The sequence below is a fragment of the Gadus chalcogrammus genome, chromosome 21, assembly GCF_026213295.1.
Source record: "Gadus chalcogrammus isolate NIFS_2021 chromosome 21, NIFS_Gcha_1.0, whole genome shotgun sequence".
NCBI classification, from domain to species: domain Eukaryota; kingdom Metazoa; phylum Chordata; class Actinopteri; order Gadiformes; family Gadidae; genus Gadus; species Gadus chalcogrammus.
The window spans coordinates 3253177-3280643 of NC_079432.1; the positions used below are offsets into that span (position 1 = coordinate 3253177).

General features: G+C 52.5%; 1 protein-coding gene across 2 annotated transcripts in view; it reads left to right on the plus strand.

Annotated features, from left to right (window-relative positions):
- The window catches only part of mthfd1l (methylenetetrahydrofolate dehydrogenase (NADP+ dependent) 1 like), a 69237-nt gene that overhangs the window by 36089 nt on the left and 5681 nt on the right, over window positions 1-27467 (plus strand). The window contains exons 1-11 of one of the 2 annotated variants that reach the window (XM_056581218.1): window positions 1240-1288; window positions 2605-2681; window positions 4692-4832; window positions 6043-6111; window positions 12373-12484; window positions 18625-18764; window positions 18905-18946; window positions 20831-20934; window positions 21413-21590; window positions 24284-24391; window positions 25076-25228. In XM_056581218.1, the coding sequence (XP_056437193.1) occupies window positions 4725-4832; window positions 6043-6111; window positions 12373-12484; window positions 18625-18764; window positions 18905-18946; window positions 20831-20934; window positions 21413-21590; window positions 24284-24391; window positions 25076-25228 (1014 nt within the window). In that variant the 5' untranslated portion in view covers window positions 1240-1288; window positions 2605-2681; window positions 4692-4724. Of the gene's footprint in view, window positions 1-1239; window positions 1289-2604; window positions 2682-4691; window positions 4833-6042; window positions 6112-12372; window positions 12485-18624; window positions 18765-18904; window positions 18947-20830; window positions 20935-21412; window positions 21591-24283; window positions 24392-25075; window positions 25229-27467 lie in introns of those variants that run through there. The other variant, XM_056581216.1, reaches the window with a different exon arrangement.

Consider the following 27467-nt stretch of genomic DNA (forward strand, 5'->3'; position numbering starts at 1 on the left):
CCAGCAGTAGATGCAGTAGTAGTATTAACATTAGCTCTATAAATAGCAGTAAGTAGCAATAATGCTCGTTGTGTGTTTATTCCTCAGGCCCTGTACAACAGGCTGGTCCCCTCCGTGGAATGGCGTCCGGAAATTCTCACCCCATCCAGATCTCCAGGCTACGGGTACGTAAACATGGCCACGCCCACTCCGATAACACCACCCTCATCACACGCTGTGTGCTCTCTGCAACCACCGCCCTCCTCCTCAGTGATGTTCATACACCGCCAGTCTCTTGTGTGATGAGGCGCCACTGATTTTATTGTAGTTAATTCAAAAACCACGCCACTGGTGGGCCGTCAGTGAGCCTGCCCCGGTGGTCCACCTGTGGCCTAGCGTTTGAAACATGTGTGTCCCCATCCCTCCTCCCCTTTCTTTGAATGGTATTTTTGTGGGCCCTGGCCTCAAGGGACGCCCAGTGAGGCAGTTGTTACCGACCGCTGACAGGCGTCAGTAACAAAACCTAACAGTCGTCTCTCTGGAAGGAAAGTGTAAGTGCGTGATTTGTAGTTTGCTTGTTTTCCCCTTTTGTGAAAACACCCACACGGACGAAACAGCGTAGCCAACCCCGGAGCGGGTTTGGGAGTCGAGGAGGTCAGGGCCGTGGGCCGGGAGACCCTGGCCCGGACGGGCGGACGGGGGCGGGGGGGTGATTGGTGCATGATTGGTGACCAGCTGGTCTGGGTTCCCGGGGGTGTTGACTCTGTGTCGGCGGACCGCCGCAGTGCGGAGAGTACCCTCGACGGAACGGGGAGGAATGGCAGAGAGGAACGCTGTAATTTAGCTCGGTCTCACTCACCAGAAAAATGTTTTAGGGGGGGGGGGTACATCTTTTTATTAAATCTGTCGAAATACCCTAAATTATTTGGAAAGGATGCAGGACACAAAGTTGCAAAATATTAAAGGAAACGCAGGCCAACGTGTGTGTGTGTGTGGGTGTGGGTGTGGGTGTGTGTGTGTGTGGAACAGAGAAGAGGATGGCGACTGGGTGATGAAGGGAAAACTAATAATCAATGGCAGCGATAATGCGTACTTGGATGAGAAGCTGGTTCCAATAGTAACTTATACAACATAGAACATTCTCTCCCCTCCCTCTCTCTCAGCTCTCTCTCCTCCCCTCCCTCTCTCTCCCCCTCCCTCCCCTCCAGCGCCTGGGCTCAGTACAACAGAACCAGCCTCTCTGACGGCGGAGGAGTCCGTTCCTTCGTGCGGCTGGACCTGGACCCCTCCAAGCTCACCTGGCAGAGAGGTGGGCCTGGAGCCCACTGCAATGCATTATGGGTTGATGCTATGCAACCTGGCCTTTTAATGGGAAAACGCCTCCGGTTTGTTTGGGTTGAAGAGAGGCAATGGTGGGCGGGTTTAGATGGGAGAGGGTGGGGTTCGAGGAAGGTGGGCGGGGTTAGATGGAGGTGGGTGTGGCAAGATGCATAGGTTGCGGTTTGTTGAAGGTGGGTGGGGTTAGATGGGGGTGGGTGGGGTTAGATGCAGATGTGGGGTTAGATGGGGTGGGTGGGGTTAGATGCAGATGTGTGGCTAGATGGGGTGGGTGGGGTTAGAGAGGGGTGGGGGGGGTGGGGGTTGGGTGTTATGGGCTCGGGGGTTGGGTGGATCATGTGGTGAGAGCTGTGTTGTTTTAAGGGTGTCAGTGAGGAGCAGCCAACATGCTGCTCCAGTGAATGATGAGGTATTTACACTCTGGGGCCCCTAGGGGGCCCCGTTTAGCAGAGGAGCCCCGCAGATTAAAAACAGATTTACCGTGTGTGTGTGTGTGTGTGTGTGTGGGTGTGTGTGTGTGTGTGTGTGTGTGTGGTGTGTGTGTGTGTGTGTGTGTGTGTGTGTGTGTGTGTGTGTGTGTCCGCCCATTTACAGTGGGTTAGGGCGAGTGTGTGTGTGCGCACGTGTGTGCGTCCTTCCTCCTCTACACACACACACATCTTAATTGGTGCGCGCGCCCCTGTGTGTATGTGCTATTGTGTGTGTGTGTGCGTGCGCGTCCTCCCTCCTCTACACACACTTATCATTAGTGGGTCCGGGTAAGGCTCTGGTCCGGCTGAAGTCAGAAGCGCTGCTGAACCCAGAACCACCAGCCCAGAACCAGGTTGGACGGCCGCGGTTCACTGGGGTCCCATGCAGAGCCCGATGGAACCTCTCTGTGGAGGAGACACACACACACACACACACACACACACACACACACACACACACACACACACACACACACACACACACACACACACACACACACACACACACACACACACACACACACACACACACACACACACACACACGGTGGTGGAGGAGGCAGGGCACAAGTAGCACGTTCCCCTGCGAGCTGGCCTCCAGCGTGTCAACACCCTACAACGCATGACATGTTTACATCACAACGCACCTCGCCTGGAGGACTTCATGTAACATGCATGACGGGGACCCTTATAGAAACAACAGCCTGCACGGGATCGTGTGTGTACTTGTGTACTTGTTGACAATGAGTTACCAGATCTTGTGTGTGTGCCTGCCTGTGGTGTGTGTTGACGCCTCTTCTGTGTTGTTGTGTTGCAGTGGTTGACACCAATGACCGCTTCTTGAGGAAGATCACGGTGGGCCAGGCCAGCACGGAGAAAGGCCACAGCAGAGAGGTATGTTGTTGTTGTTGTGGTCGTTCCATTTCTCCCTCAAAGTCTCGCCCAGTTCAAACTTCTGCAGTCGAGATCTCCGTAGTCTTGGGTATGTCTCGTGGTCCTCTTCCCTTCCATTGGTGTCTCTCTAAGTTTGTAAGACATAGATTTGTGTGTCTCAACATAAAGCGTCAGACAGGTCAGCAACTAGCCTTCTGATCAGTATTTGACGAGGCGTTGTGGAGCCATGATGCTGGCTAATCCAAAACCAGGTCAAAAGATGTTAATGCTCCCTCAATGTTAAATGTGGACCCCAGTTCAGGAACCGGTGTTTTTCACCAAAGGCCTCTCTCCTGACTACATGTTGAACATGTTGGAAGTTTCCCACAGTTGTCTTCTGTGAGGACCAGAGTTCTTTTGTGGATTGATCGCGAGAGAGTCGTTTGCATACAGGGCCTCTAGCAGACACTTTTAGCCACAGCGAATTACAGTGGTTCCTTCCTACACACATTCACACACCGACGGCGGAGTCAACCATGCAGGGCGACGGCCATCTCGTCGGGAGCAGTTACTCTTGAGTTTCACTCCGACAGAAGGTCCTTGACTCTTGAGACCGGACACCTTTTTAGTTGCCTGCAGAACTCAAACTGTTGGCTAAACAACGGTTTTACGGGGGTAACATTAAACGCTTGAGTTATTTGGCAAACAATGCGGGAGACGGTGAGGGAGTTTTTGACTCTCTCCCCATCACGTGCTGTTAATCTTTCACTCACACCCCCCCCCCCCCCCCCCCCCATTCTTATCTCCAACATCTGAAATGCAAGCTCTCTCGCCCATTTGCCCAGCCTTTAGTAATAAGGATGGCTGAACGAAATCCCGCAAATAAACACTTTGCCTCTTTGGGAAGTGAGGGGGGGCCTAAGTGAAAGCAAATGTTTAAAGAGGGGGGAGAAGAAAAAACAACAACCCTTTGGGATCTCACACACACACACACACACACACACACACACACACACACACACACACACACACACACACACACACACACACACACACACACACACACACACACACACACACACACACACACACACAGATGGAGAGAGAGAGAGACTCTGAGAGAAAGACTGCTAGGTCAGCATGTGCTTGCGTTTATGTGCGTCCCTGGAGTGGTATTCCTCTGGCTGGGTCCCAGCAGCAGATACAGTACGGCCCCTCGGGGGGGGGGGGGGGGGGGGGGGGTGACCGGCTGCATGTCGTGGCTCGTCTTATGTTTCCACTTGACTCTTTTAATTTTGGTTTTATTTTGTGGTTTCAACATGAGTAAGGAGACTTCTCATACACACAAATCTGTGTGTGTGTGTGTGTGTGTGTGTGTGTGTGTGTGTGTGTGCGTGTGTGTGTGTGTGTGTGTGTGTGTGTGTGTGTGTGTGTGTGTGTGTGTGTGTGTGTGTGTGTGTGTGTGTGTGTGTGTGTGTGTGTGTGTGTGTGTGTGTGTGTGTGTGTGTGTGTGTGTGTGTGGTGCGTTGAGGAATGTGATGTTTGTGAATAACGGCCTTCTGGGAAACGGAACCTGACTTGGATTTCGGCCATCAACTTCCGCCCCGGTGTTCGGCTTGGCTATCACACTATTATTTATGCGTGTGTGCATGTTAGGAGGGGAGTTTCTGATTTATACTCCTATATGGCCCTTTTCTCAATCGTTCCATGAATCAAGTTCCACTTTATTGAACCACGACGTGATGAAGCAATGCTTAGCTACTGCGTTAAATGAACTAGGCGTCGTATAGTGAAAGTCTTTAGATGGTCAACGTGAACTGTACTATTTGGTTTTATATGGCAGGTAAGACATTGAATCATAAATAACACGTTTGTGGGCGGGTTTAACGCGTTGCACACCGATGGCTCAACGTACAACAGGTGTAACGTGAACTCGGGCCAGATGCGGCGGCTTCGAACAGCAATCATCCCCACTCACACATAGCGTTTTCTAACCGTGTGTGTGTCCGTGTGTCCCTGCGCCTCCTCCAGACGGGCTTCGACATCGCGGTGGCCAGTGAGATCATGGCCATCCTGGCCCTGGCCGACGGCCTGGGGGACATGAGGGTCCGCCTGGCCCGCATGGTGGTGGGAACCAGTCGCTCGGGACAGCCAATCACAGCGGAGGACCTGGTATGTGTGTTTGTGTATGTGTCTGTGTCTGTCTTTCATTCATGGAGATGCGCCGCCCCCGACCTCAAAGAATGTCATGGTTTGGCCTTTGACCCCATGGGGAGGCAGGAGGGATCCCCCCCGTACCGGCCCACCACTTGGTACAGTCCACAGTGTTAATATGTCCACATATAGGCATAGAAACCTCCATCATGAGATCTGGAGAGGTTGAGGGACGGCAGGCCGTCCTCTGAATCTGCGCCCGGTGTAACCTCTGCAAAACATCACGTGCGCTCCATTGGTGTTTTTTTATTTTGTTAAACTGAACGTCGGTTGTTTTCTGTGCTCCTGCTAAACATGGTCGCCCCGGTAACTGATCATTTCCCAACCTTGGGTGTTTTTTTCCTCTCGGAGTGGACACACACACACACACACACACACACACACACACACACACACACACACACACACACACACACACACACACACACACACACACACACACACACACACCCTTTTCCCTCCGGTCTCCGACGACCGCACCGTCCATGTCCGCCACAATTACCCCTCTCGCTCGGAGGTCCGACATTCCCCAAATCATTCCAGCTCGTGACCCTACGCTGCCGCACATACCTGACTAAATACCTGGGAAAACCCCCAGAAACCAGTGCGCCACCCCTCCTGTTCTCAGAGCAGACGCCCTGACTTCTCTCAGCTAACTTCAGGTTGGGATCCAGTCGAATGTGTTCTCTTCCTACCCCCCCCCCCCCCCCCCATAATGCCCCCCGCGGGCCCTCTGCCCCCGACGGCTCTGGCTGGTCCCCCTGACGACGCTGGCCTGTGTTCCTTCAGAACCGGGTCTCGGTTGCCCTCGCACCGTGACGCTAGCCTTCCTGATTAGCCACCGCCGGGAACAAACACGACCGCCGTCACCGGGCGACCCTGTTCCCTGGGACCGCGGTCGCTCCTGAATGGGTGTTTTTTTTGTGTGCTGGAAATGTGGTGCCCCCCAGGGGCAGGAAATATGAACTCTAGCAATTGTTAGGGGAGAATGACATGCTCCATGTACTTGCTCCATGTACTTATCAAGGAAACGTTGGCCTTTTCGTTAAACGGTTTAAAATAAGGATGCTAAGTGGGATCATTGTTTTAGAGTTCCCGATGTATTGGTACAGCCCTCTATCTGCTCTAACTTGTGCCTAATATTCCGGTCTGTGTGTCCGTCTTCCAGGGCGTGAGTGGGGCCCTTGCTGTGCTGATGAAGGACGCCATTAAGCCCACCCTGATGCAGACCCTAGAGGTGAGAGCCGCCCCATCACAACCATCTCAGGACTGACACACGCATACACACGTACTCACACTCACACTCAATCTCACACACACACTTCTGGTGCACCAAAACGGGTGCGGTCGAATTCCACAAAGTGATGCCTGTTGATGGCTTCACACGCTTGTGTGTGTGTGTGTGTGTGTGTTTGTGTGTGTGTGTGTGTGTGTGTGTGTGTGTGTGTGTGTGTGGTTTCCCACGTTTCAGCGGAAGATAACAATTACATTGTGGGCATTTAGCAGACGCTTTTATTCAAAGCGACTAGCATAAGTGCATTTGTCAGCGAAACGACAATATATCGCTGTCGATACAGTAAGGATGTTTCTTGGAACCAAGTGCAAAGCACTAACAATCGCTAGGTTAACCCATTCCCCGTACACGACAGAGATGGCTAGTACAAGTTGATCATGCTCTAACTAGACCATATTGTGTTGTGGACCAGGAACATGGCTGCACAATGCCAGTTCCTTGCGCGTTCTTCCGAGCGGTGAGCCGTGATTGGCCGGCTCGGTATCTCCTCCGCGCTCCGCATCCCCGGATCCTGGCAGCGTTCCATCGTTTTGTCAGACGTCATTCAGGTTTTTCTTCCATCTTTGTGGTGGCGAAAAAGAAGAAAAGGGATTTGTTTTCCAGGCACAGTATCAGGAAGCGGGCTGAATGCTCGTTTTACGAGGGGGCCCCCGGCCGTAAGCTAAGACCCTCACGTACTAAGACCCCCGTCTCACGGCTTTCCCACCGAGACTGAGCGCTGGAGCTAAACCCTAAACCCAGGTCACGGCCGGGGTCACGGGGAAGAGGTGCCGACCGACGCGGGGTCGGGAATGTCTCTCCCACAACACGACGCTCCGGGCGGGGTTAACCCAGCGCAAGACCCCCCCCCCCCCCCCCCCCCTCCTCCCGTTAACGTGGAACAGTGCAATGGGGGGGGGGGGGGGGGTTGGAACGGCGAGGGGAGGCGAGGCGAGGGGAGGGGGAGACGATCCTGAAGGGACAAATGTCCACTGCGGAACAATGCGAGCGGCGCAGACGTTTCAGCAGCAGGATGATTGATGGACGGACGGTCGGACGGACCGCCTCTGGGGTGGGGGCGCGGTGGGGCCGCATGCTGGGGGCAGGTGTGTCTGTCAGGCGAGGTACAGCCCTGACATCCCATCTGGCCCGGCTTAAGGGATCGCTTTGGGCGGGGGTGGGGGTGGGGGCTCATACCTCTCTCCCCTCCGCCCTCCACCCCCCCCCATACCCAACCCCCCCCCCCCCCCAAACCACACCTCTTGCACAACATCTGGCTCTCGTTCCTTCGTGCCTGCGAGACCTTTTCTTTAAGGTTGGACACACACCCTCTCACACACACGCACGCGCGCACACACACACACTCATGCATGTCACCTGGGCTCACTCAAGGTCATTTGAGATGCTCCACCAGCTCCCTCGGAGAAGACGCCCGTCCCTGAGGGGGTGGAGGGATTTACTGGAGGGGGGAGGAGGAGGCGAGAGAGAGAGGGGGAGGAGGAGGAGGTGAGGGAGAGGGAGAGGGAGAGAGGCAAGAGAGGGGGAGGAGGAGAGGATTTGTAAAGATTGAATCCACCGTTAGAGTGGCCCTCCGTTAAAGAGGAGAAGACTCCATCAGGCCACCCTAGATCCCCTTCCAGAAGAGTTTGGATAGTCCCGATTGGGAATATGTCCTCTCTTAATGGACCTTATATATGGTTAATGGTCCACATTTATCTAGCGCTTTTCTAACCGGTGGCCACCCAAAGCACTCTGCAATGTCGCCTAACGTTCACCCATTCATACTCACATTCACACAACAACGGCGGTGGTACCCACGCCAGGCGACAGCCAGCCCGTCGGGAGCTGTTGGGGTCAGGCGTCTCGCTAAGGGCCACCTCGACGGTCGAGGGTTGAGGGACACACCGACCCTAGGAGGAGCTCGGGATCGAACCCGCAACCTCCGGTTACCACCAGCCATCCTGCTCCACCTCCTGTGCCACATGCCGCCCCTCTTCCTCTTCCTCGACTCAGCTCCTCGTCTTCAGAGGTCTAGAGGTCCCCGTGCCAAGCGCAGAGGGCATCCTGTTCGTCGGGAGAGCCGCTGGGGCTGATGGGTCAGCACCGCAGCAGCGCCAGGCTCTGATTGGCTGTCGGTCCAAGGGGGCAGATATTGACGTACTTTCGAGGGTTTTGGGGGAGGGAGGAAGCGGCGCGGTTCTGTGTTTTGACAAACCTCTTCCTGTGTGGTTTTCCTGTGATTCTGGCCGGGGGTCTCGTATCTGGACGGACCAGGCCCTGGGAGTCCATGAGAAAGTGTGTGTGTGTGTGTGTGTACATTGTGCATACACACATTTCCTCTATATGTTGTGGGTCTTGTTCCTCGTCCCACAACCTGTTGCTCTCTCGCAGCACACATCGGGGTCCAGAGGCCCGTTTTCAGATCTCTACTGTGACAGGTGTAAACAATGGGGCCTGTGCATCAGAGTGCATCATGGGATTTTCGGTTAGCGGTACTCCGCCATATTGAGAGGACTCAACATTCGCACTAATGTAAAATCCTAAACCAACGTTAATCTTTCTGTAGCCTGAGCTCATGAGGAATGCTGTGGCAGGTTCAAGCAAATCGTCCCCCCATAATGATGTACAGCATAAAATGAGTGTGTACATTAAGTGTCAGGACGTACAACATACAATAAAAGCGTACATTAAGTGCCAGAACGTACAACATGCATATAAGTGCATGAGAGGGGTGTTTTTGTTCCCTATCATCACTCAACAATAACCAAAAAGCAATCACTACCAACACTTTACCTCACCTTCCAATGCTCGTATGCTTCCAAAATGGCGGCGGCCATGCAGTGTAGCGTGGTGAGATACCTGTAGGGGGAGCCCTCCAGGTCATGGGACCATTTCATCGCATCATTACAGCTTCTCGGTGGGGCCCTGAGCTCTGACCCTCACACATCCTGCCAGGGTGGGGGGGGCGGGGAGGGGGGGGGTCTGTGGCTGTGGCCATGGCAGGGCCACTAAGGACTAGTTCCTGTGGTTCAGAAAAAGGACCCGGGTTCGATTCCCAGTCTCGCATGGGTGAGCTGTTGATGGGCCCAGGATTATTTTGGTTGGGTCTCCCATGTGATTGTTTGTGTTCTATGGCAGCAGCTTTCTAGGGACCCAATGGTACTTTCCAGGGACAAGATTTGATTGTTTTTATGTGTTTTAGACCCTGTTATGAAACCTTGTCGATCCCAGATTTCCTTGTGTAAGCCGGCAGGATTACTATATCCATGTTGTGATTAAAAGGGGAAAAAATCCCCTTTGATATACTTGGCAGTAGGGACTTGAACCTGAAGTCTTCTTCCGTCGCTTAGAAAGATGGAACACAGTTTTCGCACGAACACAGACACACACACACACCCACAAACCAGTGGGCAGTCCAAAAGATGTGTATGTTTATATACATGCCGTCAGGGTTTAGGAGCTGTCTAATGACAAGCCAGTGAAGACAGCGTTGTTGTTTCCGCAGATGTAAACCCTGACTGTTGAGTGACGCTCACACAGTAAATAGTGCAGATTGTAGTCACATGCATTCCAGGGCTGTGACATGTGGCCCTGCGGCTTCAATTAAAACACAGAGCAGGTTTACCATACCTGCAAGCTATTGCTGTTTTATTTGAACAACAATGAGCTGCCAATATTCAATCTTAATACTTGTAAATATTGTTGCTTTTCCACTTTGCGCTAATCTCTAGATCTGCCCCCCTCCCCTCTCCAGAGTCCCAACGACTGAAACAACAGCGTATCGTGTTTCATGTTCGATAAACAAACACTTGCCTTGATTTCTCGCTGTGTAAACCCTACTCAGAGTTCATGTGAGTGCTCAATCAAGAACAGATGTTTGGTATCTCTTCAATCTAATACACTGTAGCCCAGAGAGAGAGAGACGCATTTCCTGGCACTTTCCAGCACTTTCTCTCTGCGGCGTCCTGATGCACCGAACCCCCGCCCATCTGGGACTGATGTGGTCATGGACAAACACGAGCGAAGACGCTAACTCAGTGCGGAGTCTGCTGCAGTTATTTATGCCATATTTTGGTGCAATTGCTCGGCATTCTGGGTAGGAAGAGCAGTTTGACTCTTAACCCACAGTAAGACTTGCTATAGACCGGTGACTCTCATCTGGTCTCGTCCTAGGACTCACATGTGTTATAACGTTTTTAATTATGACCCAAACATTATTGATTACCAATTTTGCCTGTCGACATTGCCTTCATTTATCATTAAAAACATGGGGTGAAAAAATTGCTGCGCAAATTGGGGCTAAACTCAATGAAACGGTAAGCCTTCGAAACGTGAATTAACGATGAGAAGTAAGTTGACTCATGAGCTTCTCTGTAAAGATAAAGGTTTGGCCTCTGCGCTGTGACCGCCCTACAGTATATCCACACTGAGGGAGGAGCGGCCATGCTGAAACCGATCTCTCTCTCTCCTGCGCCGGGTGAGGGAGCGGCGAGAGAGAGAAGGATGATCAGGAAACGGACAGGATGAAACGACCTCCACCTTCCTGTCGTACCTTATCCCATGGGGGTACCCCCCTCCCGCCCCCCCCCCCCTCCTCATCTCCTCTTCCCCAACAAAACAAAACAACCTCTCCCCTCTCGTTGACTCCACGTCCTCCGGACGACGCTGGGGAAAGAGTGAATAGGACACGCATCTGAAGTCACGACGTGCGTGACATCGGCCCACTTTCCGTTGGGACAGAGGAACGGTGTCAAAGATGTTTCCCACAATGTGACAAACCTCGGGCTGTGCCAAAGTCTGCCCCTAGTTCCATTTTTTTTCCCCCGTTACTTTTTCGCTCCATTCGCCGGTTGCCACATCCTGATTCACCCTGGTGACGTTAAACCTGACTGCCATTCTTCGACCTGCGGTTTACAACCATCAAGACCCCGGTTGGTTTATGTCACGGCATTACAAAGCCCTGGTTTTATGATTCAAATGGGTGTGTTTTTGACCTACTGTTTCTGTACTGCCCGGCTGGATTACTACGATCGAAATCAAAGTCCCCATTACTTGATCGCTTTAGTCTGGGGTTACCTCTCCTTTTGCTGGGGTTCAGCTCGTATCAAAGCCAGTTTCCCCCTCCTCAGTTTGTCCGTCTTGGCCCGCTTGGCTTCGTATCAAACCCAGGGGAGGCGGATGCTACTTGGTGCTTTGGGAATGGTTCAGTCTTCAAGTGCCCACCACCTGCTGCATTATGCAGGCCGGATCCTCAGGCCAGCTAATGAGTTTAGCTCAGGCCTTTCATGCCCTGTTGCACAAAGGGTTTGTAACGCATGAAGTAATGATTATAGAAAACAAATAACTACAGAATAAACTTAACATCCTAATGAGTATGAGTTAAAATGTGAACATAAATTTTAGAAGGATGAGATCCGAGCAGTCTGGACAGTAGTGAAGGTTTTAGAAAACGTCAACAAATGTTATCAAAGCCCCTGTCACACTCGAGCATCCAATAGGAAAAAAAAAACTCTGGAAAATCATGTCTGCCGGAAGGTGCCTACATCTTGTATTTTATATATTTTAAGTGTTGAATAACTTTCTACTATCTTGTCAAATATGTCACAGAAATATTCTGCAACACTTGGTCAGAGCTGTTTAAAAAAGAAAAAAAAAAGATTTTGGCCTTTTAACTTGCCCTATTCAATAGGATCAGGTTGCGATTGTACGTTTTTTTTTTTTATCTATTTCAACCGATCTTGTTAGATGGTAACATGATCTTATTAAAACAAGTGAATCTTGGCAGTCCTTGCAGGAACCCATTTTGGAGAACTTTATCCCCCAGTAAAAACATTTGGAGGATTAAGGCCTAAGCAAATCACTGCCATTTAGGAAGCCTCATCATGTTGACCATATTTTACGGCCAAGTACTACACCTTTAACCCGAACTCGGTGTTCATCCAAACAAGCTGTAGTCCACAGGGCTCTACCACTTGAGTATTGAGCCTGAGGGCTTTGCAAGGAAGGGAGACTGAGAAACACAGGAATGTTCGCTTTGTGTCTAAAGGACCCCTTGGCTGTTCATTCTTTGCCCACTTATGTATGTGCGTGTGTGTGTGTGTGTGTGTGTGTGTGTGTGTGTGTGTGTGTGTGTGTGTGTGTGTGTGTGTGTGTGTGTGTGTGTGTGTGTGTGTGTGTGTGTGTGTGGTTGACGCGTTTGTGTGTCTTTTCATATCATTGTTACAGGGTACACCAGTATTTGTCCACGCCGGGCCCTTCGCCAACATCGCCCATGGCAACTCGTCGGTGCTGGCCGACAAGCTGGCTCTCAAGCTGGTGGGATGCGACGGCTTTGTGGGTGAGTTCGTGAAGAACGTCGATTAAAGAATAGAAACTAATGTACATACTGACACGGGCCCCCGGCAAGATGGGGCCAGGGTCTCAGTCTGGGCGTCTTGACACACACAATGGACCCCGAGATATCAAACCCAGTCACACACCATAATGGACCTGTGTCTCCTGCCGTAAACTCTGGTGCACCTCATTTCGCTACTGAAAACCTGTGGTGGTCGCCTGCTTCTTCTGGCCGTGGTTGTAAAACCCTCCGGTCCCTGGTTGGGGTTCTAGAGCTAGGCCCTAACTGAGTGACTGTGCTATTTGAACTATTCTGCTATCGATGTGGTTCTAGAACTCTTCTCTACCTGGTTGCAGTGCTAGAGCTCTCCTCTAATTGGAGGTTGTTCTAGAGCTCTCCTCTAATTGGAGGTTGTTCTAGAGCTCTCCTCTAATTGGATTAGGTTCTAGAGCTCTCCTCTAATTGGATTAGGTTCTAGAATTCTCCTCTAATTGCATTAGGTTCTAGAACTCTCCTCTAATTGGATTAGGTTCTAGAACTCTCCTCTAATTGGAGGTTGTTCTAGAGCTCTCCTCTAATTGGATTAGGTTCTAGAGCTCTCCTCTAATTGGATTAGGTTCTAGAGCTCTCCTCTAATTGGCGGTGGTGCTATACCTCTGTCCCTGGCTGTGGCTGGAGAGCCGACTGTCGATTGGCTCCCGTCTCCAGCTGCCCAGGCCTTCCACCTGGCCGGGCAGGAACTTCCTCGGAAGTGCCTGCAAGATTACACACACAGAGGGGAGGAGGAGGACGAAGGGAGGAAGGAAGCAGATGAATAACTCCTTAAGAGCTCCAGGAATGCCTCGGAGTAAGGCTAATCCCCTCAAGGCGAAGGCCCGCCCGCCCACCCCCTCCTAGCGGTATCGCTCCATCTCTCCCCCCCCCCCCCCCCCCCCTCTCTCTCTTCATTCACGTCGACCGCCCAGGAATGCGCGGTATGGGTGTGTGTTTGGAAGAGTTCTGGTTTGAAGAAGTGGTCTTTTGGTTAGGGTGTCTCGTGTGTGTGTGTACTCCCTGGGGGCGTGGCATCCTCGTCTCGGTCGTGCCATGTGTTAGACAGAGTGCGTGAGCGATGCGTTTCATATCTGGGTGTTTTGGTACACGGGGACAGAAGAACGAGGAGAACGGTCGACGCCGCGGCCGAGCGTGGCTTCGCTTCCCCTGTCACTGCGGGGGCTCCGGGGAGGGGCGACGGCGCAGCGTTGGGTTTCACAACACGGGGGAGGATAAACACTGGGGTGGGGGGGGGGGGGGCGGGGGGCGGGGGGAGGGTGGTATGTGCACTGTTGGTTACCTGCCTCTGAGGTTACCTCCTCTTCCACCTTTGAGCAACCATGCTGCACGGTTCCTCCCCACCCCTCTGTCTCTCTGTCCCTCCCCTCCCCTCTCTCTCTGTTCCTCCCTCCGTCCCTCACCCTATCCCTCCCCTGCATCCCTCCCCTCCCCTCCCTTCATCCCTCCCCTGCCTCCATCCCCTCTCTCCCTCCCCTCAGTCCCTACATCCCCCCTCTCCTCCCTCCATCTCTCCCCTCTCTCCCTCCCCTCAGTCCCTTCACCCCTTCCCTCCCTCCCTCCCGTCCCTCCCCCGCTCCTTGGTAGAGTAATGGCGGCCGGGCCCCGGCTCACCACGACTCTCTGTAATGTTGATCATTCACAGAATCCAAACGGTGACCCAGCTCAACGATATTTCATGTTTTCCCTCCGCCTGCGCTGCCGCCTTGTCCAAACACCCGCGTCCCTGCTCGACTGAGCCTGTTTACCGCTAAGTCAACGTACCGGGGGCTCGAGTCAATACTCCTTTCCTCGGTCAATGTTACGGTACGGTCGCGGCGCCCCCCCGTCGCTACAGTGTTCGTGTTTGTGTGGCGTTCCCAAACCGCTCGCGGCCACTGAGGACCCTGAACTCTCAGTGAACCCGGACTTCACACACACACAGAGAGAGAGAGAGCGAGGTGTGTGTGTGTGTGTGTGTGTGTGTGTGTGTGTGTGTGTGTGTGTGTGTGTGTGTGTGTGTGTGTGTGTGTGTGTGTGTGTGTGTGTGTGTGTGTGTGTGTGTGTGTGTGTGTGTGTGTGTGTGTGTGTGATTCCAGAGCTGGAATCCAGCTCTCCAGATTCTACAAATGTTTGAGGAGTAGGGGGGAGAGAGAGAGAGAGAGGGGCCGGGGCCCGGCCAGGTTACCCATTAGGGAATGTGTACTGCATGCCAGATGTGTGAGATTCCTGCATCCTTAACAGGCCGGGCCCGCGATAAGCCCCACCTCCCACATCTCCGCCCCTCGCGATAAACAGTCCAGAGCGCTGCGCTTCCCACAGGGCCGTCACCCGAGACGCATACCGCAGCGGGGCTAAAGACGCCCGGATCCCCCCGGCCAAAGGTGGCTCCGCGCCCCAGAGGTGCAGCCCCGCCACCACCACCACCGCCTCGTCGGTGGTGGTGGCGGGGCTGCACCTCTGGGGCGCGGAGCCACCTTTGGCTTTGAGGAGGCGTCCCCACGCAAACGACTGGGAGGTTCCGGTTCTTTTTTTTACTGTGTTTCAGTGATGTCAGAACACAAGTGGGCGTGTCCACCTAGGGGATCGACGGATAGATGAGCAACGTTTGCTGCGATCCACCGGGTAGGCTGGTGGACCGGTCTATGCAGCGACGTACGTCTAGGTGGACACGCCCACTTGTGATGTCACTAAAACACAGGAAAAAGGTTGAGGTTTTCAAACGGCTCTTGTCTGCAAATCCCACTCGCCCCTTTAAAAGACGATGCTCCCCGGCTTCCTCCCACACCCCCGATGGGTCGTCTTTGTGGAGGTGTTTCTTAGAAAGGGGGCGAGACTTCCTGTTGTTTTCGCGCGTCGTGCCAGGGAAAGGGTTGGGTGTGTGTGTGAGGCGAGGGAAGCGTGCACACGGCCTGGGTTCCACCCTGTTGTGTTATTGTTTGGGCTGGCGGTGGCGCTGACACCAGGACTCTGGCCGATAGTTACCTCTCGACCCCACACCACCCCACCCCCCTTGGCTGTCCTCCCGACCCAATGGTCCGGACAATTGAAGCCACACACGCCCCCAAGATAAACACGTAAGCACGTACGCGCGCAAATGCACAGGGAAACGCACAAACTCGAGCACACACTAACACAGACATACGCACACACACACACACACACACACACACACACACACACACACACACACAATGGGGAAACAAGTGGTTCCCATTAGCACCCGAAGGGCTTTAAGATTCCTCTTTGTTTCATTTGGGAGGGTCGGGGTCATTAAATCAAACACTACCTGACGTAGTACCCTCTCATCACATAGTGACTACCTCGGTTCTCTCAAACACACGCGGTCGGACTCCATCTTAGCCTTCCCCAACCATGCATCCAATAAGCGCTCTAATAAAGACTGAGACACATGTCACCGGCCAGGCGTCAGTGTCTGTACTGGGAACAGTGGGAGAGAGCCTAACAAGACCCTCTCATAGCCCTCTGCGGCCAAACGGACGCCTCGGACACATTCCTGGCCTCTCTTCCCCGGCTCCACTTGTTGCTGGCTGATCTAAAACAGGCGCTGTTCTGATCCGGGGCGCCCCGCCCGAACGCGCTCCAAACCGCACACTGCGCCTGGTTCACGTCAACGCCGTCGCTCAGGCCCAGGCCGGGCTCGGCCCCTTTGGACTGCCATCGCCTCGTCTGGCGCTCAGCACGCCCCCCAAACCCTCTGTTAGTCCACCCTGTACCTTTTTGTAATTTGTTCACCCTATTTTTGATTCCATTATATCTTGCTCTCTCACTCTATTTCTCTGCCTGTCACTCTCTATCACTCTCTCTGTCTCTCTCAGTCTCTGTCTTTCTGTCTCTGTCTTCCTCTGTCTCTGTCGCTCTCTCTGTCTCTGTCTCTGTCACTCTCGCTCTCTCTTTGTCCCCCCCTCTCTTCTGTCTCCCCCCCCTCTCTTCTGTCTCCCCCTCTCTCTCTCTCTGTCTCCCCCTCTCTCTCTCTCTCTGTCTCCCCCTCTCTCTCTCTCTCTCTCTCCGTCTCCCCCTCTCTCTTTCTCGGTCTCTCCCTCTCAGTCTGTCCCTCTCCCTCTGTCTCTCCCTCTGTCTCCCCCCCTCTCTTTCTGTCACCCCCTCTGTCTCTCTGTCTCTCTCTGCTCCCATATTGGATTCATTTCTCCAATGTTTGTTTGTTTCGCTCTTTTGACGCCATCTGTTGGTCTGTCGTTCACACCATGTTCAGTCCCTGTTTAGTGTTGAGCTTCATGTGTACAAATCTCATTTAAATGTTATCCTCTTCACACAGTATCAAGTTTAACTCGATGCTCGCCTGTCATCAACGTGATACACGTTCAACGCCGTAAAGTCAAACCATTCATGGTTCCAGTGAATCATCTCGCGTCTGGCATCGCAGCAATTCCACAGTACAAGGAATTTAAACATTGAAAATGAATTAGGGAACCACATGTTTTGAGCTTAATATTGTTTTAGCCGAAGACAAATTACACAAATCACTTTGACTTCAAATAAATGTACAGGCCTCATGCCTCAGTCAATAGATTAGAAGAACTACGCCCACCAAGAAAACCAAATTGAACCCCCCCCATCAATCACATTCATCAGCACATTAATGTTTCCTGCCCTGCTTCCTGGCATCGTGTCCTTATGAGGTCATTACAAACCCATTTTAAGCAGCTGAGATGGCGTTCTGCTCTCCTCTGACGAAGATGCATCCACACGTGCCACAGTTTGACGTGGACACAAGCCAGGTTTAATTTCCCCTTCATTTCAACCCCCACACATGACAGTACAACAGGTCAGACTGTCGCCTCTTCCCCTCGCCCTGAGATCCACATACCCTGTCTCACGGATCAAACTACACCCACAGAGTGGGCTTGCGATGGGGAAGATGATGTCATAACCGGCCTCTTGGTGCTGCAGAGACACAAGGATGGAGATAATGGATACGACATGAATCATGCCAGCAATTGAGAAAAGCTAGTTTCGAAATAGAATAGGGTTATGGTTATGCAACGCAAAGTATTCTCGTGTTATGAGTGGGGCGGGGGAATCTAGGTTATTCAGTACCGATCATTGAGAGCATTTGCTCTTGTTTCAGCTTCCTGCTTGCTCAATGTTTTCGTATTGAGCAATTCATTCAACAATAGCTTGTGTATTCAACGTACACAAGCTATTCCCGATGTTCTCCAGGCTTGGCTCTCCGCTCTACTCTGTTCAGGAGGTTGAGGTCTTGAGCAGGCCGTGTCGGAGGCCCTCTGCCTTCTTCGAGGAACTCTGTTTGAACCTTTGACGACCCATAATAAAGTCTGAGCTGACGGAGGGTCTCACTGTGTAGACCACCTCCACTCAGACGGCTAAACCCGGGACTGTGAAGATCTCCGCCCGGAGCGCATGCCTGTGTTTACAATTCCTTGGTCGCCGTGACGTCAGTCTGGCTCCCAGCGGGAAGTTCGGCCCGTCCGCACGTGATGCCCCTACTTGACATTCCTGCGCACTTGACCCCCGCTCGGGTGGAATTCCGTACAGCCTTTTGTTTCAGGAACGCCCCACTTGACTGCGGTCGTAACCTGCCGTCCGTCTCGCTGAATACGGTGTGTACGTGCACACTCCCGAGTTAACTTTCATTGACTCGATTTTATTGTGCGTTCACCTCAAAAAGCGAAGCGATTATTCACACTTAAAACACTCGAAGGAGGAGGCCGCCAATTCATTCGAAACCAAAGCCGAGATAACCACCAGTACAAGTCTTTACTTGTTGTCGAAGTACCAGAGAAGTCGGAGAACCCATCGCGTCATTGAGGGTCCACAATAACAGCTGGAGGCGCGCCCAGCTTTGGGCCTCGATAATATATATTATATGATATTATATAATTTACCCCAGCGCGTGATGGAGACGTTGTTCTGTGTGTCCCCTCGGTGATGGAGATGTTGTTCTGTGTGTCCCTCGGTGACGGAGGCGTTGTTCTGTGTGTCCCTAAGTGACGGAGACGTTGTTCTGTGTGTCCCTAAGTGACGGAGACGTTGTTCTGTGTGTCCCTAAGTGACGGAGGCGTTGTTCTGTGTCCCTAAGTGACGGAGACGTTGTTCTGTGTGTCCCTAAGTGACGGAGGCCGGATTCGGAGCCGACATCGGGATGGAGAAGTTCTTCAGCATCAAGTGCCGCGCCTCGGGGCTGCGGCCCAGCGCGGTGGTCCTGGTCGCCACCGTCCGGGCCCTCAAGATGCACGGCGGGGGTCCCAACGTGAGTCCTGGGGGGGGTCCCGGGTCAGGCGGGGGTCCTGGAGGCAACATGCAGCAGCACGGTGCTGGAACAGGAAGTAGAAGATTGAAGAACGACCTGGACATCGTTGTGACGCTGATCTCTTGTCTTTTTGCGTTCAGGTCTCTGCAGGGTCACCTCTTCCTAGAGAGTACATCGACGAGGTGAGACACGCACACCCACACAGACCCTTTTATCTTCTCTTATACAACAACCAACATAACAAAGTAATAAAGGGTCTAGTAATAAAGAGTAGTGTGAAAAATCCAACGACCTGGCGACCAGGATATGGACCCGTTGTCTTCAGTCCTTCTAGAGAGGAAAAACATCTGGATTTGTCGACCATCGATTACAGGCATCGGCTGCGTCTTGTCTTCCACACACGGGCGTACTCGGACACACACATCCCTGTGGTTAGCAGCAGTGACCTAATTAACGGAGCACATTGAAGCTGTGTGTGTGTGTGTGTGTGTGTGTGTGTGTGTGTGTGTGTGTGTCTGGGCTCGTGTCCATATCTGGCATGAATCAGTGGTTTCACAAGCAGGTTCAGCTGAGCAAATAACGAAGCGTGGAGAAGAACAACCACACACACACACACACACACACATGCACACGTACGTGCACTACGTTAGGTATAAGTTAATTGTGAGTGGTGTAACCAGAACCAGAAGGACCAAGAGAGAAGGGATCCGGGAAGCCCATTTATTGGATCTGACTGGCCTGGTTGCTCTGGGCCTGTTGGCTGTGAGAGAGAGACACACACACACACACACACACACACACACACACACACACACACACACACACACACACACATACACACATATATATATATATATATATATATATATATATATATATATATATATATATATATATATATATATACACACACACACATAAAGACACGCACATAAAGACACACACACACACAGAGACAGACACACACAGACCCACACACTGACGCATACAGAGAAAGAGGCGCGAACAGACACAAACACAGATATACACACACAGACAGAGGCACGCACACAGATATACGCAGACGCACATTCTGACACACACACTCTCTGACACACACACAAACACACACACACACAAAAACACACTGACACACACACACACTCTGACACACACACGCGCACACACAATGACACACACACGCACGCGCAGACGCACACTATTGGATTACTGTGGTCAGCAGAAGACCAGCTGCTGGAGAGTGCCGTGTGATTCGCCCCTGGCCCCCCGCCAGGGAGCCCTGCTCAATATTACATGGACGGCAAAGTTATTGGAGAGCAACACGCTTTGCACATGGCGGTCTGTCCGAGCGCCAAGCCCTCTACACAAGCACCGCATCAGAGGAACACGCTCATAACACAGATGGATTAATCATCCGTCCGCAAGCTGCCGGACCCGCCCGTCTCCGCTGACGTCGAGCAGGCACAGGGTCGTAGATCTTCTGACCAGAGCTCTCCTGCTTCCTCTCCCTGGTTTCTCTTCCTGGTTGTTCTCTTCCCTACATAGTGTGCGCACGCACACACACACACACACACACACACACACACACACACACACACACACACACATTAACACACACACACACACACATTAACACACACACACACATTAACACACACACACACATTAACACACACATTAACACACACACACACATTAACACACACATTAACACACACACACACTAACACACACACACACATTAACACACACACATTAACACACACACACACTGACACACAGACACTTTGACAAACATTGACACACACAGCCACTTTGAAAAACACACACACACACACACACACACTTTGACACACACCAACATGCACACACTAACTCTCTTTTTTTTTTTTTACGAGCGCTGACATCCTGTTGTGACGGCTACAGGCCTGGGGCCCGCGGCCGATGGGACTCTGCTCAAACACCTTGTCCTGTTTCCGGCTCCTAATGTCTTTTTTTTACGTTCTCTCCTCCTCCTCCTCCTCCTCCATCTCCTCCTCCTCCTCCTCCTCGTCCTCTCGCTGCAGAACCTGAGCCTGGTGACGGGCGGTTGCCATAGCAACCTGAGGAAGCAGATCGAGATAGCGCACCTGTTCGGTGTGCCTGTGGTGGTGGCGCTCAACGTCTTCAAGTAGGAACTCAAAGAGCCCCCCCCGCCAAGACCGACACACACACACACACACACCTGCCAGCCAACACCCTTCTGTTGAAACCATTGATAAAAAAAGATAACAATAATTACAGTGGGTCGGGGTCCTACCTCACCTTTTGACCTTACCTTGTTTCCTCTCATCGCCTAAAGAATAAATCCATACTCAAACATACACGGCCTCACTCTGGGACGGCTTGGGGTCATCTGGGAACCGGAAGGTTGCTAGTTCGATTCCCCCCGGCTCCTCCTAGCTGAGCGTCGGGGTGTCCCTGAGCAAGACGCCTCACCCTAACTGCTCCCGGCGATCGGGCTGTGGCCTTGCGTGGGCTGACGCCGCCGTCGGTTTGTGATTGGCTGAATGTGAGGCGATACTATCCAAGCGCCTTGAGCCGGCCACCGGTTAGAGGAGCGGCGTGTGAATGCATTCACGAGCGTCTCCCCTGACGTCCGTTTGCAGGACGGACACGGCGGCGGAGATCGCGCTGGTGTGCCGGCTGGCCCTGGAGTGCGGGGCAAGGGCGGCCGTCCCCTGCCACCACTGGGCCCTGGGGGGCCGCGGCTCGGTGGAGCTGGCCCGCGCCGTCAAGGAGGCCAGCGCCGCGCCCAGCCACTTCCAGTTCCTGTACGAAACCGAGGTTGGTGTGTGTGTGTGTGTGTGTGTGTGTGTGTGTGTGTGTGAGTGACACAAGGGGTACGCCGGGCCTGGGTACAGTACCGGTACGGTAGAGCAGGGGTACTCAAATGGGGGTACGTGTGCCACTAGTGGTACTGCAGGGGTACTGCAAGGGGGTGCTCCTGAAAAGGTAGATAAAAGAAAATCACAGAAAATGGAAAAGTGGTGGAAATGTGAAAACAAGGAGAAAGGAGATTCTGTGAAAAAGAAAGCCCATCCAGAAACACCAAAATGTCCTCAGTTTTAGGAAGAATAAATTGTAATAGGAATAACCTCTACATGCTTTGACCCTCCCCTTTGCTAAATTGATGATTACATTTAGCAACCACATTTGTTTTTGACTGCCTACTCATTCCTAACCATGAGCAAACGACTTCTAATCACCAAGTGTGCAGTAGAGTGATTCCATCTACAGGGACGTGAAGCATGACCTAGTGGACGGATGAATTGACGGTCTGGTCAATAAAGTCATACATTTCTAACCCTGGACATGCTCTCATCATGTAATCCCTAATTACCTATTTACCTAAGCAGTTGTTTTCAATGTAAAAGAAAGTACACTAAGCTACTGAGACTCTAAATCCCCGACGGGTGGACAACTCCTATCTCTCTATGGAGAGGTCAAGGTGTTCCCGTATTCCATTCACCTTCATTCAATCAACGGATGCTTTGAGTGCCTTTTTACGTACCGCGTTCAGCCGCCATAAGCAGAAGGCATCTTAAAGGCTTTCCATAGCGTCTTAAGCGTTCAGACCTGATGCCTTTTCCACCGTACACTCGGGACGCCCCTAGGTGCGCTCTTCTGACTCTTCCACGCAGCGCACTTAAAGGCTGTTTACCATCGCCTAGTTCCCCACGAGTTTAGTTTAACGGCGGAGGAACCGCAGGCAGCCAAGGTCAACCTCCCCCAGAGGAACCAGCACCCCTGATGGGCGTCCGAGCTGGGGAGGGCGTCTCCTCCTCTAAAACTGGGTCCGGGTCTCCTAACTGCCACTCATTAACTCCCCCCCCCCCCCCCCCCCCCCTTCGCCCCTGTGACATCGAGAGCCACTTTTTTACCGCTGCTTCATGGAACGAAAGGATGCATTTTACGCGTTCTTAAACTCAGGATGTGTGCCTCACGGCCTGATGAGACCTTATCAAGGACACGGGTCTGTGGTAGGGGACGGCATGTGTTAACGTGAACTTGTTACCTTGCTGATTATTTAACGGTAAATCTTTGACGGAGTAGTTGCAGAAACGTGTGTGTGTGTGTGTGTTTGTGTGTATACAAACACTCTTTTTTTAACACAATTGAATCGGTTTACAGTGTGTGCGGCGAAGCTTGTTTCGTTAGTTAGCTCCGGCTAACGCGGGCCGCCACATCGTGACGGCACAACGTTCTCCCAGCGTCCCACCGGCCGCCCCTGGACTGAGAGTCTTGTCTCGGAGGCTCCGGTGTAACGCGTTGACATGGAGGGAGGGGGGAGTGTCGAGGGGGGGAGGCTTGACGCGGCCCCCTCTGGTCAGGCGCCCCGGCCCCCTAACGTGTTTAAAGTAATGGCGCCGGCCTGATGACATTAGCATTCGGGGGAGGAAGTGGCGGCGGGCGGTTAGCTGCTCTAAGGGGGTTAAGGAGGGGAACTTCGGGTCGCTAATCGAGTTGGGCGCTCTCGGGCTTCGGAGCAGGAGAGACTGCCGTTGAGATGGGTGTCTTTGTGCTGGCTCACGTATTCAGATTCTGGGTTAGATAATAATAAATAATGAACATTATTTATTACTATTTTATTGAACGATTACACGAGAGCACAATTCTTAGGCTTGGATGCTCAACAGTCACATAGCAGCAACCATACAAGATAAAGTAAATAAAGATTAGTAATAATACAATTAAGTTAAGTTATTTTTACCTTTTTCATACTTTAGTATGAGGAGAGGATCAGGGTCGTCTTCGGCAGAGCAGTTGTGTCTTCCTGGGTCACTTGTTTCCGTTTGTTTTTTTCTGAGAACCTTTACTTCACTACTTGTAGTTTCGATCCCCCCAGCTCCTCCTAGCTGAGTGTCGATGTGTCCCTGAGCAAGACACTTAACCCTAACTGCTCCTGACGAGCTGGCTGTCGCCTTGCATGGTTGACTCTGCCGTCGGTGGGTCAATGTGTGTATCAACCGATGTAAGTCGCTTTGGATAAAAGCGTCTGCTAAATGCCCTAATTGTAATTGTAATTGTAGGATGCATGTTATTCCTATTTGCATGACCAGGAGGAGTTAGTGCAGGTGTTAGGGAATACACAAGATAAACCCCACTTTCTTTGGACCACTGCCACTGTTGTTCTGAGCGGCAGCAGCTTAGGAGGTAGAGCGGGTTGACTTGTAACCGGAAGGTTGCTAGTGTGATCCCCGGCTCGTCTTTGCAGTGTCAAGGGTGTCCCTGAGCGAGCCGCCTAACGCTGAATGTGTGTATGAATGGTTGTAAGTCGCTTTGGATAAAAGCGTCTGGCAAACGCCCCTAAATGTAGATGTACGGTTTTGTTGCTATAATCAACGTTGCCATTGTCCATCGCGTTGTAGTCCAAGCCTAGAGGATCACAGACGGGTGTGCTCTGCGCCGTAGCGTCTGAACGTCTGTCTGAGGCTGACCTGTCTCCCTGTCTCCCCCCCAACCCCCCCCCGCCCCAGATGCCCATCGTGGAGAAGATCCGGACCATCGCCCAGAAGGTGTACGGCGCCGATGACATCGCCCTGTCCCCGCAGGCGGAGGCCGAGATCCAGACCTACGAGCAGCAGGTGAGGTCGCGACCCCCGCCCCCCGCGCCAAACTGACCGACTCTCTGAGGAGTCCCACGGACCATCTGTCTGACGCTGGGGGGGGGCGGAGGGGAGTCAATGGGTTTGACTCCCAGCACCATGGTCCAAGAGGCCTTAACCCTACCTGCTCTTAAAGATTTAAAGGATAAAAGCATTTATGCATTTATTTACACACGTGTGTGTGTGTGTGTGTGTGTGTGTGTGTGTGTGTGTGTGTGTGTGTGTGTGTGTGTGTGTGTGTGTGTGTGTGTGTGTGTGTGTGTGTGTGTGTGTGTGTGTGTGTGTGTGTGTTAGCCTATGTTTGTGCCTGTGTGTGTCCGTGAGTCTGTGTGAGTCTGTCTTTCTGTGTGCGTGTCTGTCTTTCTGTGTGCGTGTCTGTCTGTCTGTCTGTCTGTGTGTGTGTGTGTCTGTCTTTCTGTGTGTGTGTGTGTGTGTCTGTCTTTCTGTGTGTGTGTGTGTGTGTCTGTCTTTCTGTGTGCGTGTGTGTCTTTCTGTGTGTGTGTGTGTGTGTGTCTGTCTTTCTGTGTGTGTCTGTCTTAATGTGTGTGTGTGTGTGTGTCTTCCTGTGTGTGTGTGTGTGTGTGTGTGTGTGTGTGTGTGTCTTTCTGTGTGTGTGTGTGTGTTTCCCTGTCATTGACCTGTGACCTGCTCTCCTCCACACAGGGCTACCGCTCGCTCCCCATCTGCATGGCCAAGACCCACCTGTCCCTGTCCCACATGCCCGACAAGAAGGGGGCGCCGACGGGCTTCACCCTGCCCATCAGGACCGTACGGGCCAGCATCGGGGCGGGCTTCATCTACCCGCTCGTGGGCACGGTGGGTCCGCTGGACGGGGGCAGAATCAGAGCCGCAGCCCCAGAGACGTGTCCTCGTAGTGTTTCGGGGTATTTTGCCGTAACCGCTGCGTGAGACGGGCAGTGCGCCGTTTGTTTGAGGTCATCCGCTGTTCGCCGGGTTGTGTTTGAGACTCCACAGAGAGACCGCACACAGCGAGCCTCCCTCTGTTGCTCCTGGGCCCCCGGCCGTCCATTCCACAACACACACGGGGCTCCTGGAGAACGAGTTCAGGGGCACACCGGAGCCGGAGACACTCTGGAGTTATAGTCTTGTGTTTAAACCCCACTATTCATGCGGTTTCTTCTGCGTGTTAGACAATGAATACAGAGACACTTGAAGGAGCAGGTAGGGGTTTTGACACTGAATGCAGTGACAGTTTATTAATGAGCAATTAGTTGGACAGTAAATGCAGGGACAGTTTGTTGAGGATCAGGGAGGGGTTACACAGTGAGCGGACAGAGGCTTTATTAGCACAAGCAGCTTTATTAAGGCAAGGCAACTTTATTTATATAGCACTTTTCATACACAAGGCAGACTCAAAGTGCTTCACATATAAACATTGTCATGCAATAAAATAATAGATAAGTAAAAGAAAAACATATGCAAAGAAATGGGTAAAATAGAAAGTTAAAAAGGCATTTTAGTATTAAAATAGAAAATAAAGGCAAAGTTAAAAAAGCTTTTTAGAAAGTGCAATGTATTTAAGATTTTGCAGAAAGCTATAGCATACATAAAAGTCTTCAGTCTTGTTTTAAAGGTGCTCAGAGTTGGGGCAAGTCTTAAATCCTCTGGGAGTTTATTCCAGATATTTGTTGCATAGTAACTAAATCCTGCTTTACCATGTTTTGTGTTTAAGTAATAAGTGCAGTAATAAGTGCAGTAATCAATGCTAATCAATGATCTTAATGAATGTAGTATCTTGGTCGTATGAAAAACCCCCTTCATGATGTAGGTATTTATTGGCAAAGTCGCAAAGTTGATACGTGTTAATAAGTTGTACCAATCAGGCGCTTGCATAACACAACCTTTTCTCAGGGTCCACGCGTGCCCCCTCTCTCGGGCCCCAGCTCAGTGCACACGGGCCTGGCTCTGGCCCAGCCTGAGTCGGGGGTCCCGGGGCCCTGGAAGACGCCCAGAGTCCTGCCTGCAGCGGGGCGGGGGGGGCCGACCCAGAACCAGATGCAGGCATGTGGGCCCGCTGGCAGGAAGTGGCTGACTTCCTGCCAACCGCCGGCCCCCTGCTGTTTCACCAGCAGCCCCCCCCGCCCCCCCCCCCCCCCCGGGCCCGGGTTTTGAGGGGCGGAGGTGTGGGGCACGGGCCTGCTGGGCCCGGGGGCTGGTGGGGGTGGTGGTGGGGGTGGTGTCTCACTGCCGCCACAGCCCTGCCTTTGATCTGCCGAGGAACCGTGGAGCCACCAGCACGTTCACGACCCCTGAACCCCCCCCCCCTCCCTGCTACCAACCCCCCGACTCTTGACCCAAGGGGACTTCCAACCCCCCCCCACCCACCCCCCACCCCAGCCCTGATGTGTCTCTGAACTCTGGGGCAGGAGGCGTGGTTCGGCACCTGCCCCTGATACCCAACACTTAACAAAGCTTCTATCTACTTTGTTAAGAGTTCCATTTTTACTTTCCCGGACCCAGCCTGACCATTGTGATGTGTAAACGTGTTTACAATCCGTCACTGGACCCACCGGTCAACCTGACCTCGCTGGGGGGGGAGACGCTACCGTCCTGCCCTGTGGGTGGGGTCTGTGCGGCCCTACCGAGGAACCAGGAAGGGCCTGATGTCATCGGGCAGATATGCGATGGGAGGGGAAGGGGTTAGGGGCGGAACAATAGCTCTCTGTGGGAGGCATGGCCAGCCACACCCCAGGATAGATGGGTCTCGATTGAACCGCTGCGGTTTCGATTGAAACGCCACGCACACTGACACATGTGGTCGACGGCTGATGTCATGCAACGGTTGACGGCGAGGGAGAGTGGGAGAGAAAGGCAGGCTCTATAGCAAGTTACCGCCTGATGTCATGCAATGGTTGATGGCTTCAATGTCAGAGGGAGAGAGGGGGGGAGGGAGGGAGATAGGGAGGGAGAGGCTCTACAACAAGACTTCTTATAAAGACCAACATGTTCTCTTTAAGGGAACATCATAATGAGAGAGAGAGAGAGAGAGAGAGAGAGAGAGAGAGAGAGAGAGAGAGAGAGAGAGAGAGAGAGA